Source organism: Haliaeetus leucocephalus, unplaced genomic scaffold (genome assembly GCF_000737465.1).
Source record: "Haliaeetus leucocephalus isolate CR32 unplaced genomic scaffold, Haliaeetus_leucocephalus-4.0 Scaffold362, whole genome shotgun sequence".
NCBI classification, from domain to species: Eukaryota; Metazoa; Chordata; class Aves; order Accipitriformes; family Accipitridae; genus Haliaeetus; species Haliaeetus leucocephalus.
The window spans coordinates 5178882-5202179 of record NW_010972798.1 but is presented as its reverse complement, the minus strand read 5'-3'; the positions used below and the strand labels follow the sequence as shown (position 1 = coordinate 5202179).

At 38.3% G+C, this 23298-nt stretch overlaps 1 protein-coding gene across 4 annotated transcripts in view; it reads right to left on the bottom strand.

Moving 5' to 3' along the window:
* The window catches only part of FXR1 (fragile X mental retardation, autosomal homolog 1), a 39287-nt gene extending 16053 nt beyond the window's left edge, over window positions 1–23234 (bottom strand). For 2 of the 4 annotated variants that reach the window (XR_774696.1, XM_010572937.1), the window contains exons 1-8: window positions 23216–23233; window positions 13559–13611; window positions 8767–8860; window positions 7452–7523; window positions 5064–5212; window positions 4518–4611; window positions 3149–3265; window positions 2879–3049 (exon numbers count right to left, since the gene is read on the bottom strand). Coding sequence is in view for 3 of the 4 variants with exons in the window: in XM_010572937.1 (XP_010571239.1) it covers window positions 2879–3049; window positions 3149–3265; window positions 4518–4611; window positions 5064–5212; window positions 7452–7466 (546 nt within the window). In the remaining variant the exon portion in view is untranslated. Of the gene's footprint in view, window positions 1–2878; window positions 3050–3148; window positions 3266–4517; window positions 4612–5063; window positions 5213–7451; window positions 7524–8766; window positions 8861–13558; window positions 13612–23215 lie in introns of those variants that run through there. The other 2 variants (XM_010572938.1, XM_010572939.1) reach the window with 2 other exon arrangements.
* Between the last annotated feature and the right edge of the window lie 64 nt (window positions 23235–23298).

Below are 23298 nucleotides of genomic sequence, written 5' to 3'. Positions count from 1 at the left end.
TCAATTCTTTCCCAAATAAAGATGAAGGAACAGAGACTGCCTCCACAGAAGCAGAGTCAGGATGAGAAAATAAACCACTGCCAGTAACTGCAGCTCTCCAGTGCACCCATACACATAGCTACTCTTTGCCACAAGTGCTCAGAATTTTACGCAAGTACAACCTGTATGACTCATTCACACTCCAACATGAGATAGCATATAAAGGTGATCTGGACAATGTACTCCCAGTTCCTCAGCATCAGTAATTCAGAAAAGGAAAAGAAAAATAATTTCCCTCTCTCTAAAAATCAGTGTGCACATGGATTAAAGACCTCAAAGAATTCCAGTTACTAGTAACTACCTTTCTAACTTTGAATTACAGTCTATGCATCCATTCATGCTCTGGTTACTTCACAGAGTAGCTCATACAATCAAGACACATCCACGTTACTTGAAGAGTCTAATAGAAAGATTAAATGCAGGGTATTTTCCTAAACTCAGCATTAGAGCTACCATTTTTGCAGCAAGAAAGTTCTACATGAGTGTGAAACAAGAACTGTATGGCTGCAGATTTGAGGGAAAATGTTTTGTAACACAGTCACTAATGTAGATCTAGTGGCTACGTGCTGGTAGAGCGCACTCCTAATTCCAAATGGTGGCTCTGTCTCGGGAGTCTCACACCAGTTTCTGAAACAAGATTTCAAAAGTCTCTCCAAAGTCCTGGTAGCTCTTTTAGACCTTCCCAAATGGAAAAAACAAAACTACCTCTGGGAATCATTTGAAAAGCCTTATCCCCATGCAGATAAAGACAAAGCCCTCCGAAGTCATGACAGGGAACAATGCTTTTTCCATTGTGATACAAGTCATCTTTCAAGAAAATAAAATGCATATTAGTATCTTGGTTCAAACGGAACTGAGCTAATGAAAGCTCCAAAGGGAAAATGAGTTTTCTTGATTTCTCCAAAGGGAAAATGAGTTTTCTTGATTTCTCCAAAGGGAAAACAAAAAGTTAACAGTCTTCTGAAAAAGCCTGGATAGATAGGATCTTGCTATCCTTCTATCCAAAGGAATGGTTATCATACAGTTAAGTATCTTTAAAAAAAAAAAGTCTAAGAGGGAAAAAGCTCAAGTGTTAAGAACTGCACAAGAACTGAATGCAATTCAATTTTGCCAGTAATGAAGGTCTAAGAGAAGCTTTTCTGTTTCTGAAAAGGCTTTCCCTCCTGGGGAAGCACAAGAAGTAGCGATAGCCACTCAGTGTCCAAGCTCTGAAGTTCACAGTACTGTGGTCTCCATAACAGGTATCACAAGCAGCAGTTCAGGCAGAAGGGCAAGGGTCTTGGAATCAGTGGTCTTGACCAGACGGGAAAAAAGCAGGAACAGCATCCCATACAGTTTAGCTTCCTTCTAATCATATAGCTTTCCAATATTCTTTATCTCCCTGTTCCTTCCCTCAAAGATTCTGGCCCTGAGCAACACTGAACTTTTATTTGTATGCAAAATGCTAGCTATGGGAGACCCTCAGACCCTGACTACAGTGTCAAGGACACTGGATCACTACCCCACACATCTCACAGCCTAAAATTGTCTGCCCGTGCATTCAGCCATTAGGGCCTGGCTGCTTGCCAATTTCAGCTGAAAAGAGGCAAAAAGAGTAGACAAGTATACACAGATGCTGAAGCCCTCGTCACATAGAATATTTAGGTTGCCTGGCTTTTTTAGAAGCAGCTATCACTTCTAGGAAGGACAAGGCTGGATGTGCCTAAAGGCATTTTTATTTAGGTGGCATCTGGTATTTATAATCATTGCTGTGCACTACTGTAAGAGGCTGGTGACAGTCATAACCTTTCCACAAGTTTCAGTATCACATCATTCACGTTAAAGAGACTGAAACTGGAATACACTAGACATCCTACTGCATTTAAAACTTCTCTGATTCTTCTTTGTGAACTCTGAGATGTGATTTACTGGTAGTACTAGGTCAAAGAAGGATCTGTTGCCACCCTGATAGCCTGGAAGTGTTTAAGGTTTCCAAACAAAGGACACAGAACTTCAGAGATACTGAAGAGTACAGAAGTTTGTCCTCGTCTCATGACATGGAAGGAGAGTAATTCAAGACCACAGATTCCTGAAAGAGTAGACAACCAAGGACTTCTAAAAGTGTTAACACCAGAGACTTAGGTGTTAGTGGTACCTGTAGAGTTCGTAACATGGGATAAAAACCCTCAAGAAATGTTCTGACAGGGCCCTGGTGACAGTGGCACCTTTGTTGCTACTCTGCTGCCTTCTGAACTGATCATTGCTTTGGTCCGAAGACAAGCTACATTTCAAGGCACTTGTGATATTTAAACCACATCAGGTAAAAAGTCACACAAATGGCATTAACTCTAAGCAAACCAGTATTATTTTGCTAAAGCCAGCATTAAATTGCCAAAATAAAAGGGTTAGAAGCAGCAGGTATGGGCTTTAACACATTTGACTAGGTCAGAGGAACAGAGACCACACAACAAAACACATATGAACTGGAAAGGGGGGAGGGGGAGAACCAACAAGAACCACATATACAGTCTGAAGGAAAAAAAAAAAGTATCTGTGATCAAGTAAAATAGCAGCAAATTATGCTTCTCAAGATGTACTGAGATGCACAGTGCAGTTATAGATCTGTGCATCAGGACATGGACTAATTAGGACAGAACACATCTTATGGAGGTCACCACTGCAATGAAATCTTGTATTTCAAATAGCTGTAGTACAAGCTGCCATAGCATGAACATGCACATAGACACTCAGACAACTAGTCAGCTGTTTCTAGTTCTGAATTCTGGGTACAGCTCTTGCCACTCTAAAAGCAGATGTAGAGTGAAATGCTCATCAGATTCATGCAAAGTTTCCCCCTTACCTCTCCATAGATTCTGAAGGTACCAGTATCCTCCTCAAGTTCAATAGCAGTAACTCCTGGAACCTTTCTGGCTTGTTGTATGTTACTGCCATGTGTTCCTATAGCAAGTCCCATTAAATCTTCTCTGACTACAAATTCCTCATGAAATGCTGCAGCAAGCTGTTTTGTGCACTGAAGGGAAAACAAAGTAAGACTCATCCACATGCACTCAATGTAATGTACAGTTATGTGCTCGGTTTCAAGCAACAAGAATTACAAGCTACGGCTTACTTCTAAGTGTTTTGTAGCTTCTTCATTTCTTGACATTAGCATGAGTTTGGTACGAATGCTGCGCAAATGCATGTCACTCAGTATATTCACTCTCTTCACTGTTGCTTCACTGGCAGACTACAAGAGAGAAGGAACATGAAGTTACATTTTTTAAGGAAATCCACATTTAAAGGATAAATCAGGAACCTATTTAAACTACACCACAAACATGATCTAAGTTTCCGGAACTTAGATGGGACATTATGCTTCCTCAAAACAAAGCATGAGAAATTTGGCACCACCTCTGCAAACCAACAATTTTCTCTTCTCACTCACAGCATATTTTACACTAAAGATTTTGCTGCTGGATACACACAGTAACTCTTTCCTCTTGATGCTCCACCAGCCAAACAAATTAAATATTCTACCATATACATACTTGCCACTCGCTGTCTGAACGGCAGAGCTAAGGAAATAAGCAAGGAAAACACCATTCTGGAGAGAGGTTGAAGTGGATAGTATTAAGTAAACAGAACTGTGAAGAGAAACTAATGGTGGGAAAAGTCTATGTAATAAGAGAAAACCATCACAGAAGAATCTAAGGGAACAATTCCTGAATGGCTATGCTGAACTGGTGCAGTTCTTTATGCAGAAACCCAGCTGAAGGTCCAAGTGCGCAGTGTAATACAGTACAGGGGGTAATCACAGAATCATAGAAGGGTTTCGGTTGGAAAGGACCTTAAAGATCATGTAGTTCCAAGCGCCCCGCCATGGGCAAGGACACCTTCCACTAGACCAGGTTGCTCCAAGCCCCATCCAGCCTGGCCTTGAACACTTCCAAAGATAGGGGCATCCACAATTTCTCTGGGCAACCTGCTCCAGCGTCTTGGCACCCTCACAGTGAAGAATTTTTTCCTAATATCTAATCTAAATCTACCCTCTTTCAGTTTAAAGCCAGTACCCCTTGGTCCTATCACTACATGCCCTTGTAAAAAGTCCCTCTCCAGCTTTCCTGTAGGCCTCCTTTAGGTACTGGAAGGCTGCTATAAGAAATCTACTGCTCCAGAGCAGAGTAAGCTAGAGTTAGCTTTGAGCCATCTGCACAAATCAGTGAAACAGCAGTCAGTTGTGGATGACAAAAACCATAAAACCAACGAGACTGAAAGCTGCTCCTAAATTTAGGCTGTATGCAGTGCAGTGCTTGTAGCTCCTCCAAAAGGCCTACCCCCAAAGATTAAATTTAAGCACATCTACTTATATTAAATCACTCACAACTGACGTAGCTTGACAAGTTAAACCATTTTCCATACAAATATACAGCTGGCTATATACTTCCCATAAATAATATACTGAAAATTCATGCAATATTTAGATAGAAATAATTGCTTACCAGTATTATTAGTTGAGCAGTTTCAGCATGATAAAAAATTCTACATGCTCCCACAGCTTTCTTGAAATCTTTATGTGCATTTTCATTAGCACACCTAAGGAGACAAAATGATTGTTATTTCAACAAGCAGAACATGTAGTATCATGATCAGAACCAAGAATCTTTCAGAGTAGTTTACGGCAAAGACTGCTCAGAAACTGAAAAACTCCCATTCTCCTTAACACAGTTCCAGAACTTATGTCTCTATGGACTGTATGCCATCACGGTTACTTGGCAAGTCTTAGCACCAGAAGCCCACTGTGAGTGCATCACCTGTTCAAGCCTAAAGCAAGACTTGAAGCTCCCATCTCAGAACTTGTTTTTTGTCCCCACCCCAAAAGCTCAGCAGGGATCCCGGTCAGTAGTTTCTAAACCAGCCACTGCAGCCATAGCCACCCTTAAGGTTCTTCATGGACCTGTGAACTGGCCTTTAAAATATAAGCCAAGTGGGTTTTTTTCCCACTCAAATACAGTAAATGCCTTATTAAAGTGTGCAGAGCTACTCACGCATCTCTCAGATCTTCAGGAACATCCACTGTGCACTTGAAAAAGGTGTTCTTTTTGACAGTTTTATTTTGATTCACAGGTCGGAGTCGTTCATAAGTGACAATTTCGTTGTAAGTGGCATCACAAGCAGCATATTCAATGACATAAAACTACAGAAGAATTTTATTTTTTTTTAAATGGTAACTTCAGTAAGGAACAACAAAGACAAAGTAACATTACCAGCATCACCAAAAAAGTATGAAATATGACTATATAGACTAAAACGTAAATCTGAGTTGATATAATGCTACAATTCTACACAAATGAGCCTGGACTTATTTCAGTACCCATCTGATACCTCAGTGACGTCAGGGCACTGTATCAGCATAATTTCAGTCCGCCCCAAAAGCATCTTTGATTAATTTTTCCCATGCCCATCCCTCTTCAAATACGTGCTTTAGTCCAGTTCAAGTTTCAAAATGTTTACTGGAGCTCTAATGCTAAAAAATACCTAATAGAGAAGTAAACGTAACTCATTCTTCACAGAAATATCTGCTCTGCACCAATTAAAAAAAAAAAAAAGGATTCAATGGGCAAGCCACCTGTGAATCATGCAAGATCAAAAGGAAAAAAAATCAATCTTTTTGATACACACTATCCCAAATTTAGTAAGGTAAGAGAACTAAGAGGATTTAACAGCTACCAATAATCTACTCCTACACTTCCACCCAACACATGCAAGTATAAAGAAGCTTGTGTGCGCAGTATCCCCAAAGCCTGGCTTTCTGTTAGGGATGCAGCCTTCGCCTATCGTCCCTTCCACCTGTACACAATTTAGTAGTGCGGAGGAAGCTCCCTCAAAACTGGTATCTGTTTTTGTCAACACACAATTTACTCAAGTTACCAGGAAAACGTAAATCACTAAGGTTGTGACATACTTTCCCATGTACTATTTTCAAATTTCAAGTTTTAAGTTTAGCTTAGGTATCATCCTAATCATATAAAGCTGCTTTGAAAAATATCACAAAATATGTTAAGTAATAATGAAAAATAAATGCTAAACAGACAACTAAATTTAAGAGAACTACCACCCTATGCTTTAAAAACTTAACTCCTATAGTTAAAGATAATTCTGGTTATCAGAACAATCACAAAGCTAACTATCATTAGATACCTGGGTTGTTCGTGAATTTCACATTTACTTTGAGAAAAAAAAAATTCAATATGGAACCATGTTACAGACTGTACAAAGAACCCAAAATTGAACTGTGAGGGGTTTTTTTGTGGGGACAATTCCATCAAATAACTAATTTGACAATGCTATATAAAGATACCAACCATCTGAGGATGAAAAATAATTTTTCCCCATATAAAAAAATACTAGAAAATTAAGAATTGGATAAAACTGCATTTAAATTCAGAATAAAAAATTTTTCTTTTACTATTTTTTTTAAATAAGCAGCATAGCAAGGTAACTGATAGTAAAATTTTTGTGATGTACAAGAGAAGCAGATTAGCCCCAAATGACAAACTCTTACCATTTAAATAAATTTATCTCCTTTTCTATTGTTTTCTTAACAAGCTGTTCATCCACAAGGATCAAGACACAGACTCTTCCTTTGACAACTGCTTACCACCACCTTTCCCTTACACAGCTCAACAGCAGTTACTATTTGTTGGCAGTTTTTAAACAATATCAGACAGTGGACGAATTTTTTTTTCTCAACCCTGTTCCTTTGGATTTAAGAATCTAATACAGTCTAGTCTAAACACAGGTCCCTTCCTACTACAAAGTTAAATTCTCTTGCTGTCATTTCACAAAATAAAGCTTTAACGAGACTGTATCAGACACTGTCATAGCTCTATACCCTCAGGAGTCTGAATCTACAAGTTACTTTGCAGGTGCAACTCTAAGAGTCAATTGTAAAATACAAACTTGACATATGTAAAAGCAAGCCAACTACAGCAGCATCTTTCCACTATGCTCAGCAGAAATACATACACAAAAAAAACCTCACAGCAACACACACTGATAGCTATAGCATGCTTCATTTATGGAGTTTAAACACTGTCTTTAACCACAGGTGAAGCGTACTGCTTTACTTAACTTTTAGCACCAAGTTCAATTCACAAAGTAGGTTTGTTAGAAATACTGTTCCTATGCATGCATACAGTCCTCCAAGCAATTAAACTACTAATAATGGAAGTGACTTCCTCAGCTATAAAAACACAACCCTCAGTTGTGTAATGCAGCATAGGTCATTCCAAAGTGATTTCAACTTATAATTCTGTTTTGTCATGTTTTTGTATTGGTAGTACTTTATTCATACTTTTTCCACCACAAAGACCTTTCGTATTTACTGTATTTAACGTAACAGCATGAAATCAGTAGGTTTTAAAATAATTTACCTCTCCTTTCATCATTCGAACTTTTGCCAGCCACCAGCCACAAGGTTCTTGGTCATTTGCTCTAGAATAAACCTGAAAATGAAAGTAGTAAGAAGCACTGTAAGCACATACAGACACAATTCACTTGCTTGCATGTATAATGAAGAAAGAACATTCCAACTTTTCTAATCTTCATTAAAATGGAACAGTGTGCTACACAAAAGTAATTTTTGTATCATTTATCCAGACGTGCTTCTTGCACAAATTTTCAATATTTTACACTACAAGGATTGTGAACAGATTTAAAACCTTGGCTCAATGCTTATTCAGGGGCAATTTGTCACTAAATGCAAACACTGTCTTCACACTGAAAGTTCACACATAGAAGTTAACTCCACAATTAAGATTTTTGTTTTGTCTTTGGCTTACTTGATATACCTAGGACTACTGAAATGAACCAAGTCATATGATGACTACATATTCCATACTTAACAAACACTACGAAGTTAACACAAGATCAGATATAGAACAGATGACTTCTGAAACTTTTGTTTTCCTAATCTTCTGTAAGTTTCATTTAGTCCTTACACACTTCTGACAGACCAAAGTCATTTGCATGCAGACTGAACAAGAAATTTTGCAATAGCAAGGAGGTGGAAAATAATTGTTTACATTTAACCTCTAACAAAGCCAACAAATAGCATGTATTTCAAAGAAAATAACAGAAAAACCCAGCACTTATACTATGTTGTTTCTCAGATTACTAGCCCCAAACTATAATGGTATCGTAAAGAACCTCATTACTTTAAGACCAAGTAAAGTGAAACGCAGAAGTTAAACTGAGTACTAAATTACTAAAGATACTACAACAAGCTGGGAACAGAACACGCACCTTTTAATTTCCTAGTTTAATACATCATTTCTAATTAACACTGTTTCTCTGTAAAACAGTATAATTTACAAAATTTCCTACCAGATTTTACCAGATATTTCATCTGGGTTAAAACTCTTGTTATTGGAAGAGCTTTATTACATCTTCACATCAGAACATTTCCAACAGTTACATTTCAGATCAAAAATGAAAGTTACCTAGTTTTCTTTTTAATTCTGAAACACTCTCAGCAATTTTAAGTTTTAGATTCTGATAAAGTTCCATTGGTAATTTTGTGAAAAAAAAACCTGAAATGTCACAGTTTCACTGAAAGCCTAATAAATCCATTACTAGAGATATGTTCCACTTTAAATCTTCTTTTTGCTTAATGTACTTACAATCATCATCACTGCCTTGAACAGACAATCAGTTATGTATCAGAACAGTTCATTAGGATAAACTCACCTCCACTTCATCTCCTTCACCAATTTCTTTCTTGATATCAGGGGGTGGTGGTAATCTGACTTCATTAAAGGGTACCTGGCGCTCTGGTTGCCAACTGAAAGTTGAATAGACGTTATGCATTATTTCTAGAATTTTCTTGTTTTCTTAGTTTTATTTTTAGAACTCTGAGTTTAGTTAAAACTTGCTCTTTCCGTATAATCAAGTCTGTTTCTTCACTGCTAGAAAGCAAACCTCATAAGCAAAGGAACAAAATAATCCTGTCAAGACAAAAGTAATACCTGGCAAGATATTTAATGACAAAAAAATGTTTAAATTAATTGAAAAATGTAACTTGACTCGGTTCACTAAATGGCTCTCATAAAACCCCAGTGAAAAGATTATTAGATGATGTACTTACATTTCTACTGTTCAAGTCATAAAGTCTTTACACAGCTGTAAGCTTATCTTTGCAGTCCACCATGGGGTTCAACCATTTCTTCACCTCATACTTAACACTTCAACAGCTTACCATCAATGTTTGACTCTGATTGTTAACAAAACTTTACGTTTCTACCTACAAACTTGTTAACACTTCCCAATAAGTGTCTAGCAGACAAATTCAGTTCAAAACATACCTTTGTATCTGCTTATCAATACCAATTATTAATAGGAATTTAAACTAAAATTTTACCTTCTTGTACAAAAAGGCTGTTTATTTTACCGTAGCTGGCTCTACAAAGCATTCTACCTGCAGAAGTGTGTATTTTAGGTGCATTTTACAAAGACTACTGGAGCAATTCACATCCTCTGTGTTCTCCTGAAATTCCTTTTCCTTCTACTCTGAGTGTCACAGAATACCATCAGCTGTTCCTCATCCTTTTTAGTCAGCAACCCAATTGAAGACACTACACAGGTTGAAATAAAACCAGAGGAAACCCCCCCCCCCAAAAACTTACTAACTTAGAATATCTGAGGGACTCCGACAATATCTGTCAAAGCATTCCCATGTCCATCATTTATGCCCATCTCAATCAAAGTTCACATCAGGTACAGACAAGATCCAGAACCAACTTGTAACACTAAGGATTACTGCAAGTAATTCATTTTTCTTACTTTTAATACATGCAGACAGAGCAGCCTAAGTTAGTGGAACAAGTCTCGGCATTAAGAGCAAAAGGCACTTCTGCAACTTTCTACAAGATGGATACATTTATGTGTTTTCTCTGAAAAGACAGCTTACGCTCAAGAACCTCACTTAATAAAGATGTGAGGTATCCATATAGTTTTGCTCTAGCCATTATTATACACTTTATTTTTCTTTTAACTATAGTGCAACTTTGAAAAACAAGAAAACCCCATGAACGTTATGGATAGCTTTTGTTGAAGTTGAAGGGTATTTTGGCCACAAAGTGTTATTTAAATCTCATTCTATTTCTGAGAAATGGTGAAGGGGGCTTGCAAAAATCACTTGCAATTCAATTGCCCTTGTTGCAACTATAATGGTCACCAAACTCAGGGTTTGGGTTTTTCACTCCCCTCCCTGCCTTTGTGAAGTTATTACTCTCACAGATACAAAGGCAAATCGCAAGACTTGAGGACAAAATGCATTCCCTAAATTATAGGATATATAAACTGAAGTTTAGTAACAGTGTGAGCATAATAATCGTAACTGAACAACAGGATAAAAAATGTTGCAATCTCAAATGAGCTGCTTAAAGTTCTCTTAAGAATTTAAACTGTGCCTTGTAGTTAAAGAATCTAGCGACTGGGAGATTACAGAAAATTATAAACTGCCCATAATGAGATGCTATGATTGAAGATACCTTGTACCTTCAATAAAATACACCTGAAGTTGCAGTAGGCTAATTTTGGTTCCATCTCTAATCATCTGTCTTGGGTTTGGCTGGAATAAAGTTAATTTTCTTCCTAGTAGCTGGTACAGTGTTATGTTTTGGATTTAGTATGAGAATAATGTTGATAACACACTGATGTTTTAGCTGTTGCTAAGCAGTGTCTATACTAAGTCAAGAACTTTTCAGCTTCTCATACTGCCCTGCTAGTGGAGGCTGGGAGTGCACAAGAAGCTGGGAGGGGACACAGGCAGGGCAGCTGACCCAAACAAGCCAAAGCGGTATTCCATGCCACATGACATCATGCCCAGTATATAAACTGGGGGCAGTTGGCCAGGGGCAGTGCAGCTCAGGGATTGGCTGGGCATCAGTCAGCAGGTGGTGAGCAATTGTATTGTGCATCACATGTTTTGTATATTCTATCATTATTATTTTCCCTACTTTTTCTGTCCTGTTAAACCGTCTTTATCTCAACCCACAAGTTTTACTTCCCCCCCACTCCCGATTTTCTCCCCCATCCCATGGGGGGGGGGGGGGCGGCAGCGGAGTGAACAAGCACTGCATGGTGCTTAATTGCCAGCTGGGGTTAAACCCTGACATCATCTAAAGAAACTCCATCCACTAGAAGCAGATGGGCAAGTAATGACTTACCCCTATCAGCTGCAAGATGTTTTGGTATTTTTTAATAAAACAGTAGAAAAGTGCACAGAAGACTCAGCTCTCATAATATGAGTCGTCAAAGTTTTGATGGCAAAAAGCCCAAAATTGGAGCATCTCACTGGTGAAATCCAAAATAAGATGTTTTAAGAAATTCTGATTGGCTACAAATTACCCACTAAGAGGATGTGACAGAACTGGTGCCTAATAGCCAGAAGGATTATCCCAAATATCTGGCACAAATTACAAAAAAGGGAGGTGCTTGCTTCTTACAACACAGTAGTTCTTCTTTCAGTATGGCTACTTCAAACTCCAATAGGCCTATATGAAATTGCACCTCAAAAGCCAATTTTCCATCTTACACAGTAATAAACTTTCCAGTTCCTGAAGCTTCTGCATTCATTCTCTGCCTCCTTACCTCCAAAAAACATGTCTCTTAGACAAATCAAGGCTATCTGCCCAGAGATTAATTACTGCTGTGGCCACAAAATCATCACTAGCAGTCTGTGCTAGCACACCAACTTCGGGAACCTTACCACAGCTGTAGATAAAGACTGGTTAACAACAGCAGAAAATGCAAACTGACAATTTAGACTGCCTTTAGCGGAGTAGATGCGTTTACTTCATTAGTGCTGATCACTATCACAACAGAATGATGCATTCAGGACAGTACACTCTTGCCAACTTTGGGTCTACTAAAGCCCTTATGAATTTAACTCAATAAAAAGGGTAATAATTTAACAGATTTACATCACAAAATAATTTGACTAGAACTGTATACACACTTCCTGAAAAGACCTATTTTTAGTCAACAAAACACTTGACATACGTTGTAGCCCACCCTTTTTGGAACATGGCGGCTGCTGCTGCCAGACTTCCTGTAAAACACATGGATACTAAACACTGGAAATGTGTTTGCCAACAATTAGACCCCTGCTATGAACTACAGGCACTTCCTTTAGCTTACTTGGTTTCTGACATGAGAGCATATGCTTCAAAGGCAAAGAGCCTCCTACCTCAAAGAAAAATAATATGGATGTTGAACATGAAACTGAAGATTTGTCACATCTCCTCAGACCATGGATAGGATGAAGGACCCAATTTGTTTTTTCTTTTTGTTAGGTTTTGGGGGTGGGGGTATGAAAACCTAGGAGACAGTAACAACTTCCATAACCACCTCAGTAAGCTTTAGTACAAACTATCATTGCCACCTCATCTTCTCACTATTTTTCATAAAAGAAGGGCTAGAAAACACATGCTAGAAAGAAACAAAGACTGGACTTTGCAGGGTAAACCCTGGGATTACTTCTTCCCTCCCCTAGCGCCCCCAGATTTATTTTTATATATGTGCATATATGTATAGACATACATGTACATACATATATGTATACCCATACACACCCTAGGATTATATATTCAGGATTATAAAATACTGTTTATAAACACACACTTCCACACTTCCTAGTACTACCTTTATTACCCAGCAATCTTTCTTGAAGAAAGGCTCAAAGACTAATCTACAGGTTGGTGCTGGCAGAGTTTATTAACAATTTTCACATCAAAAGCTGACACATTTTTAGGATCTCCACCTAGCAACTGGAAGGGAAACAGGAAAGAGAATTTAGCTCCCAGAATATCTTAAATTATCGCTGGAATCTCCGAGGTAATCCATGGTGTTATCAGTCTGAACAGTAGGTATTCATTTGTGCTTTACCATCCCAATGATTACTTGCCACTGCAAGTCCCTACTAGCACTGCTGTGTTTATATATGAAATGAAGAGGGCCTCATGGATAATTCTTTCTCCAGATCTGCTTACAGATTTGCACTCTTTTCCACTAAAAAAAATATTGGGTCTTTAGACTGGGCGTGCACATATATTTATTTTCTTAACAGTTAAAATCAACCACTGTCACGATACTTCTATCTATTTCTCTCTGGTTGAGAACACTGATCAGCATTCCTCAGGTTAGACATATAGAGAACTGTTTGTATTTTCCATCTTTTTCTGCTTTAGTATAAGAGTAGCAGGCCTCTGCCACTGATTACTATTTTAATTAAATTTAGTTGTCACATCTATGGACATCACTAAAGATACCAAAAAACATAAAGGACTGTGCAACTGATGAACTGAATTCTGATACAGCAATTCAAGAAGGTAGTTCACCAGGGATTATGAACAGAATAGTGAGCCTGTGCTTCTAGAACTATACCTCTTAAAGTCAAAACAAACAAAACCCACCAAAAGCACAAAATCAAAATAACAGCCTAATACTTAAATGATTATTTTTTTAATAAAATACTTACTTGTTTTCAAATACAACTGTGAGCGAGTCCTCATGAACATCTTTGATAAATCCCTAAAACAAAAACATTTTTGTTATAAGAATGCATGTGAAGTCAAAACAAGGCACCAATTTCAATACAGCCTGAAACTAAGCCAAAGAGCAGACCACCACTAATACTACAATTCTAATTTAGGAAAGTTCCAAGACACCATCCCACTGTTCGCATGAGGTTGCTGATATTCTTAGTTGGCTATTCTAAGAAATACAGTGCACAGGGTTTGTTTCAAATGACTGCTTAAACCAGACCAGCACATTTACAACTGAAAACTCACTATTGGAGTTTATTATTTTATCTACAGGTGTGTACAACTGTTTTACAGGAACAAAATGAGAGAGATCCAGGACCAGGGCAATTAGTACAACTCACAATACAATGTCAAATAGCTGTGCATAGCACTACTTGCTTTATGGGTGTTTTTCTCAACACAAAACTGAATCACAAACAATCGTCCTTCAGAACTGTATAACAACAATAAATTTCAGGTAAAATTTGGCAATACTGGCTGCCATAGAGCTAGTTATGGTATCATCTTTCGAATAACAAATTGGGGACTGTATGAGGCCAAATATCTGTAGGACCTCACAAGAAAACAAAGAGAATACAATATTTCACATTTTTTTGTGTTACATTATTATGATCTCAGGAACAATTGAGGGGAAATCCCACTTCCCTTTCTTTCTTTTGAAAAACAAAAGGCTTCTTTAGGGGGCACTGATTATGTCGGAAGCCTAAAGACAAGGAACAACCTGATAGATACAGTTGTACTCAAGTACCCATGCAGAAATTAAGTTCCTACAACTCTTGGTTAAGGCAGGCAGGCATGTTGGAAAAAAAGCAGATAAAGGGACAAGGAAGACCTTTCAAACTACTCCTGCTTGTGCTATAGCCTGGTATTTGCCCAAGCAGAGGAGGTCAAGGAGGAACCTGCAGTTTTAAAGGAGTAAGAGAGCTGCATAGCTATGTTATGAGAAGTTCCAGGAAATCTGCTGAATGGATTATATCCCCTTAAGAAACTGCCAACTGAGGAGGACAAAGAACATATCAACTGTGCAAGGAGCAACTAGCCCACAGAGGTATTATGTGTCAGCTCAGGGAAAGATAAATTTTGACCAGGAGATCCCTCAATGTAACAACGGACAGTAAAGGAGCCCATACTGACAGCTGGTTGCAAAGGGCCTATATAAACAAATCTCCTTTTACCTGAACTCGTACTCAGGCAATGATGTGAAGGCATTTGCTCAAAACCTGCTTTTCTGCTCCCTGAGCTTCACTCAAAACCATCTGCCAGCAACAAAGACGACTGGTTCGAGCAGAAAGCATACTGGTAACCCTGAACAAAGCAGGTCACCAGAAATCACCTCACTGAACCACCTGGTGCGTTCCTAATAAAATAAACCCTTTCAAAAGCCATCCTGCCACTGCAAGGGAAGGCAGGCAAATCTCCTTCTTTGAAAGGTAAGCAATGGCAAGAGCTGGCAATAAAATACACCTTTAACCAGGGACTTTCAGTTTCAAGGCAGCTTCTGGACAGGAATACTGAAGTTATGTCTGTTTAAAGGTGGAAAGAGTGTACAAAATTTTACTGCCTGAAGTATGTGTTAGCTAACAGAGGTAAAGCAGAACTTTTACTAAATTTATGCTACCAATGTCCCCTTTAAACATGCCCCAATATGGAGATCAATTAACATGGCACAAATTGCAGGAAATACGAATTGTTCCACTACAATTCATTCGAACTCTGTCCATGGACAAAACACCCAAGTCACAGCACTGCACACAAAGTTCATGCAGTCCAACAGTCTGCCGAATGACAACTTATCAACAGAAAGCAGTATTTACAGAAGGAGATTTAACTCCCTGCTATGGGCAGCCATTTATCTGCATTCCCAGAGTCTGTGGTTCAATATTACTCTTTGCCTCATTATGCTGCTTTATTTCATAGCTGAACCTTACCTCTTATTTATGTTATTACATGCTCTCACAGTACTCAACATGGGCAGGGGGAATATGTATTTAATTCTACGGTCAGTCTATAGTAGCTAAAACCGAATTCAGATCTGCAGAATAAATTTATCTTTATTTTGTTAAAGAAAAGAATCAGAATCAAGAGAGATTCAAAATCAGGTACCACAGAACACCTGAAAAACATTCAGAACATAATGCTTTACAGGGTTTAGAAAATCCTGAATCCACTGACTAGCTACATGTTTCATTAATAAGACAAAAGAAGTGGAAAAAAAGAATCCCAACTGCATTGACTTTCCAGGATTTCAGACAATTAGTCCATTACTAGGTAAAGTCTGGCTTTCTGTGTAACAGTACAAACAGGTTTAATATTCACAACTGATTTTTAAGCTAATGTCCTGCTGAAGAATGGGAAAGCTGATGTGAAATAATAATGCAGAGATATGACTAGCAGCAGACTAACAGCTGACACTGCACAAATGTCAGTTGTCTAAACAGAAACATTAAACACTTTTTCATAAAATCCAAAGTACAAATTCCGACAAAGAGTCTGTACATTATACAACACCATGTGGGTTTCAGGAACGTCTTCACACAAGGAAGTCTTTCAGTTCAAAGCATGCACACTGCTCTTCCCATATGAGAATATAATGCAGACTCACAGCTAGCAGACATGTATGCAGTAACCTGAAATTATCTGAATAGCATTTTCAATTGGCATTCTCAAACTCTTTCACTCCACAGTATCTATATATGAGAAACACTCAAAATCAAATATAACATTCATTAGGTATGCACTTCAGGTCACAAATGGACATATGTAAAGCACTAAATAAAATTACATAACTATTTAAATAATTACATTATTGTGAGGCCTGAAAAAAGTCTGATCAGAGTCTAATTGTACAAACACAAGACTAATAGTGAAGGAGTAACATAGAAGTAAAAAATCCCAAGTCTAATTCTTCCTACTGTTATCAATTTCTCTACAGCTGTGGGGAAGAAATCACATTTACAGTAACTGAAGCACAGCAGTCTGTGAGGTACTATAGACTGTATGGTTCATTTGAAATACAACTAGAAATAATCAGAATTCAATATAGGTTTTAAATACAGTTTTATAAGAAGTTATTCCATTATTACCAAGAAACATGCCAAAAGTATCATCAAAACATTTGTCAAAAGTAAAAACTCCTGCATATTACTTTGCTACCTACAACCCTGATGTTTACTATAAGCATTATCCGTTGTCACTTACAACTCCAAGATAAAATCAGACAAATAGATTTCATGCATGTCAGGATGAGATTTAGTGTAATTTTTAAAGAAGTATTCCAAGAGCCTAGAGATTTTTTTCTTTAAAAAGGTTTTACAAAAAATCTGTGACATTATGATGTTTTGCAATACAAAGCAGATTTTTTCACATTAAGTTATGTTAAATCCTATAAATTCACAAGGATTTCTTCAGAAAGGGCATGATGAAAATAAAACAGAAAAGTAAATATTCTGGTTTTCAACTAGGAGTTTTGAAGGAGTTCTTTATCAGTGAGGTAACCTACATAAATAGATTTGTACTCTAAGCTTGCACTAGTCATGTCTGATACTGTATCAAAAACATTTTCTACTAAATTAAGTAATGATGCATCACCTTAACTTTTACTCAAATGAACAAGCTACTCCATTACTGAAATTTAATTTAGCAGTGCTGCCTAAGATAGGTAGTGCCAATATCTGTTTGAAATCCTCACACATCATTCCATGTATCCTCATTCCAAACAGAGGCGATGAGGCAGAGCTAACAAGAGACCACCAAACACATGATCAGTAAATATATTGGCATCAAAGAACACATAGGGATGAATTGTATTATCAGCAAGTAAGTTTACACATAACACTTGGGTCTTTTACACCACATACAAAACTGTAGAGGGCAGGAAGGGAGGAAAAATTTATGTGACTTCATCTTGCCAGACCTATGATTTGGACTGTCCAGATATTAGCGCCAGTCATACAGTTTACGCTGTGAGCTGGATCTCTGGAAGTCCATGTATACCCTGCTTGCTGCAGCCCAGCTCATGAGGCAGACAGGAGACTATACTGTACTACAGGCTATTAATGTCCTGCTGGCTCCCCAGACACTTTGGTTCAGACCTGTCTCTGCCACTTACTTGGCAGAAACCAGGCTCCCAACACTAGCACTGTAAAATGAGGGGTAACATCGCTAGGACTCTTGCCTAGGTTTGGGGTCAGAGATCCAGCAAATCTAACACAGGGCCATACTGTCTTAAGTATGAACAAAAGGACAGGAAACTAGGAGCGGATTATTTGCCACCAAAATCACTACAGTTGAGACTTCCATCTCGTAACACACACACATGCTCTTTCCCTTTTACCTGGGTTTTGCTCATGGATTTAGGATTAGGATCTGCTGATAACATAAACGGATCAAGACTTACTGAAGTGCCCTTACAGTGAACTGTATGTCTCTGTATATACACACACACTTTTTTTTTTTTTTAAAATCCAGTTCCAGGCAAAGTCACAAAATCTGTGTAACACAGATGCAATCCAAGTTCCCTCTTCATCCTGCTCTCTTAAGTTTATCTGACCCCCAGGTAGGATGGTCCAATCTGAAAATGAGGTGCTGTTAGTTTAGCTGCAAACATTCTTTCCAGGGATAGCCACTGTGTTGGCTTTTGAGTCACGCATACCTGCACACTAAAAACTATACTAAGATCATGTTACCCACCGCTGAGCAAATTTCAAACAGTAAACGCTTTGGCATCTGGTACCATGGACTGTTTCTGAATCAGTGACATAAAGGTCAAGAAGCCTATATCCAATTACCAATCCTTTCACTCCTTTCAGAAGCAAGAACCATTAGTATTTTTAACTAACATTCATACACAACTGTTTCAAGTACATGAAATAATTATTACTAAGGGATGTATCCCATGCTGACCCTCCAGGAAAAATAAATAAGTAAATCAAAACACACACAGGAAACTTGTAAATAATCAAATCACTGGACAAAAAAGACTGAACTTCATAAAATGTTATTTTCATTAGAAGTGATTAGCTGCACCTGCTTATACAAGGAATTGATAAAAGAAAGCAGATCTAGCTTGCCACAAAACACAAACATTATAAGCAGGCATCAGGTAAGTAAGAGATCCTGAACTATTATATCAATTTTAGCAACCACAGTTTAATCTATGACATTACTGCTTATTTCCATTCATAATCATAATTATCATATGTAAATTCAAGAGTCCTTATGACAGTTATGCAAGAACTTCAGCACTGATTCCCCTGGTTTAGGCTTATTCATTAAAGTCTACATGACTCACATTACTTATACTGCTTTCTTCATATGCGTATTCCCAAAGGGCAAAACTTCTCAAAGACACCCTCCACTGATTATGTACATGAGCAATCAATAATCACTGCTTGTGGCATTTCCCTTTATCAGCCTAAAAGGGTCAAGAAAATGGCTCATCAACAGCAATCATGACTACAGATACTTCTCGCACCAGTCTACACAACTATCAAGAAATCAGTAACAACTTTAAAATGTCTAAAATTTCCCACCCATTAAGGCTAGATATAATAAATAAATGCTGACCATTAAAAGAAAATAAAGATCTCAACTGTCTTACAAGTCATTCCAGTTACCATGTTTCCTGGTGTAGTAATTGGGTACAAACAGCTGTGTAAGCTACACTCTTAATGACACTTTCCTATTTTAATAACAATCAAGCTAAAAACCATTCAGAAGAACTCAAGAGTTGTTTTCAAAGCCACTAATTAAAAATTCTAAGAAAAATTAAAAAGCCATTATATTTTTTTATTAATGCATAAACTTTTTTCTCACATAGAATTGCTCATCATGCTTTGACACTGTACACGTGGAGAAATGCTGTGTACTTCTCTTTCATCATTTTTTCCCTTAGTAATAGTTTGGCTAGTCTCTACCTTGAGGCCTATGCCAACTCCTGCCACCAGCGCTTTGGTTAGTCCTATTACCAGCACAACCACACCTCTTGAAAGAGGAACAGACCAAGAAGAAAGCACTTTAGAACCTGTAAATTAAAGGTTGAGTTTCATTCTAATTCACATTTTTATCTATTTTATGCCCTTGCATAAGCTAAGCAGCTACTACTCTAGGACAGAAAGAACACAACAGCATGCCACACACCAGAGTCAGTTTTTCAGCACACGTAAGTCCCTGCAATGAAGAATACAATGGATCTTTCAGAGTTATTCAGATGCCACTGAAAGATTCAGGTAAAGGAAGTTATCTGGTGTTCAATTTATGTACCTTGGTCTCATTTTAATTTAAGGCCCAACCCATTTCACATGAGCTGACATGTGCACTCATGAATAATGTGCAGAACCAGGGCTTGAATTTGCCTAGAAGTGAGCATACGCAGGCTGATGAAGGTACTGGATGAAACAGAAGCTTTTGTCTTGTTCTTGCCAAGAGCTGCAAAGACACCCTTCACAACTGGCAGGACCAGAGGCAATAGGCACAAACTGAAACACAAGAGTTTCTGTACAAATGTCAGGAAACACTTTTTTTTTTTTTTTTTTTTAAAACTGTGAGGGTGACTAAGCATGGGCACACGTTGCCCAGGGAGGCTGTGGAGTCTCCATCCTTGGAGATACTCAAAAGCCATCTGGACATGGTCCTGGGCAAGTGGCCTTGCTTGAGCAGGAGTGTGGACCACATGACCTCCCACACAGTCTCTGCCAGCCTCAACCATCTGTGATTCTGTGAATTACTTAATGATCTTAATGACACAGAGAATCATCATCCTGAAAACACTGCAGGCCAAGATGAGGCTGGCAGTATTCAACTTTCACTCTCTCTACACATTTAGAAGCCAAAGAAATCCAGATTTTTTGGCCATTTGACATTAAAGTCTACTCTGACGTTCCAGAGATAAAAACTAACCTGCAATCTAGCACTCACCTAGAAAGCATCCACTGTTCTGCTCTCAGAAAGTCCTCACCACACCTCTAATATATGCAAACCCTTAACTGATTCATCAACCCTGTCCTTTCTCTTGCCTGTTCCATAACATAAACCTCACCTTTTTTTCTGAAGGCCATGACCACTTTGAGCCCCATCAGTGCCATCTGTTCTCTAAACAAAATGGGTGCTCAATATTACGATATATGCAAAGTCTTCTGAGCTGCAGGGAGTGGCTAAACACTGGCTCTGTTGTATACTGGTTGAGAACCTGGGATAAAATACAAGGTAAATGCTGTCCTGTTCTCCAAATTATATTACTTCTTTAAAGCAAAAGAAAAAAAAGGCATAAATTAGTTTGCAGATTTATAAGTAAAAGGTTAAATTTAGATCATAATATTTTTTTGTACAGGACTATAACCACAATTACTGTCCATTGATTTATACATCATGAAAAAGATTGATTTTTCATGTATTTTAGTAAAGAATATTATTTTCCTTACTAATTTATAGCAACCATAGTGTATACATATAAATACATGTGCAAAGAATTCCCTGTTAAAATTGAATTTTACTAAAATGAAGAACAACTATCAGAGGAACAAAAGAACGTATAATGAATACCATTTACCATGGTCATATCTCTAATAACTACTGAAAACCCCACTATAATGCTCTAACAGATTTAATCACTACATTTGTTCTACTACAGCTAAGTTGCAGATCATATTAACAAATCATTAAAAAAAATCCTGTCATGTAATTGTTTACCTAATTATTTTGGTTTTTATCTCTGTTGGCATAGCAGAGTCCTTCTCATCTCCTTTACTGGGAGGTTTGCTGTCCTAATGAATCAGAATTCAGACTGTTCTGAGGGCAAACCTCAAATTTCATCCTATCTCACAAATTCTGCTTTTCTCCTCAGAAAATTTTTGCCACCTCCTATACAGTGACATGGGGCTTAGATGATGAGCCTATCCTCATCTTAAAAATGCTATCAGTGTCCAAAATAGGATACTTTCTAAATGAGACTGACACACCTCCCTCCTTTGCTTCAGAAACTTCAAACAGAAAATTACTAGTAGTGTTACTTAGCTCCAAAATGCGTGCATAACCTCTGCCTACCTCAACAGTAGGACTCACAAAATGGAGTCACTGACAGAAATTTCACTGCATTTAGCTCACAAGAATAACCTTTTGAAATTGTGTTTCAGTTTGGTTTATTCAGTTTTGGTTTGGGGGGGGGTTCTGTGGGGTTTTTTTTCCCCTCCACATTAACAGTAGATTATTCTGAGTTGGGGCTTTGGTCCCTATGGGTCCAATCACTCTAACCTGACTTCATCCACTATGAAGATGCCATCACTGGCCTTAAGCCCCATTGCATTGATCTGAAAGCCATTAACACCATTTTTAAGTAAAACTTCTGCTTTTGTTAGTCACTGTTCACAGGGCTAGAACACATGATGGTGCTAATCCAACCCTGACAATTCTCACTGACTTAGGAGGAGGCGTCATCGTTGCAGATTTTAAATCGGGCTTATTGTAATAAATTCTGTGCACACAGATCCCTTCAGTCCAATAATTCAGTACATCTCCTAACGCTCCCATTAGTCTCACATTCCCCTTAAGCAGAAGAAACAACTAATCCATGGTTTACGAAGTTGTCCAAGATCACAAGGTAGAAAATGGAAAGCTAAGAAGAGTGTCTCCAAATTCTGGGCTTCCTAACAGGCAGGGGAAAAGAGGGAAAAAAAATAAAAAAGAAACCAGCCATCAATTCTATTTAGGAGTATCCTGTTCTAAACGCAAATTATTCTGATGTGGGTTTCTGTGTGGTATTTCAAGTCCAACTAAAAATGTACCCGATTTACAAAATTTATTATCTACTGATTGTGGTAAAAATTTAAGAGGCTTACCTACCAAGGGAATATAGCTTACTCCATTACATTCTTTCCTCATAAGAGTATCTCCTATTTGTCTCTTTTAATAGGCAGCCAGTTGAAAAAACTAACTCCTGAAGTCAGCTGGTTACAATCCTTTAAACACCAACTGCCTTTACATACTGTACAATTACCACTTGACTTCCAAGCCAAATCCACAGCTGCACACGGGAAACTCAGGGAGAAAAAAAAAATAAAAAAAGACACCCCTCTCTCCCCCCAGTGTAACATTGCATGTGTAATACCACACTGTGTATGTGGTTAGGCACAATAGCTAAAGAGAGTCCTGAGATTAAATACGCCCAGAACATAGCTACACTGCGTGCTCACAATACTGGCTGGAATCAGCCCTCCTGGAAAGGAAGACAGAAGGCTCTTGCCATAAAAAGAGCTGGGATTCTTTAATATCTGAAGCCAGGCTTAGGGGAAAATGACTGACGGGCAACAGCTGGGAGTATTTTGCATTGATCCTGTAACATCCTGACATTCCAGGGAGGGTGATGGTGAAGGAAGCTTTCTGATGACATAAATAAACTCGAAATCTTTACAGAATTATTTAAAATATTTTAAAATGATTATTTCAGCTCCGTTCACCCCATCCCACCGGCAGCCCCTACTTCTTCCAAAAATACCCCGCCCGCCCACCCTTTCCAAAACGAAAGCTAAGCAAACCCCCGTGCCGTGTATCTGCTGCCCCCCGGCCCTCCCGGCGCTCTCCCTCTCCGACACACTAACCTCCCTCGAGAGGAGCCCGTATCAGCCCGCCTCGTCACCACCTTCCCCAGCCACCGCCGCCCCGCTCCATCCGCGCCGGCCCC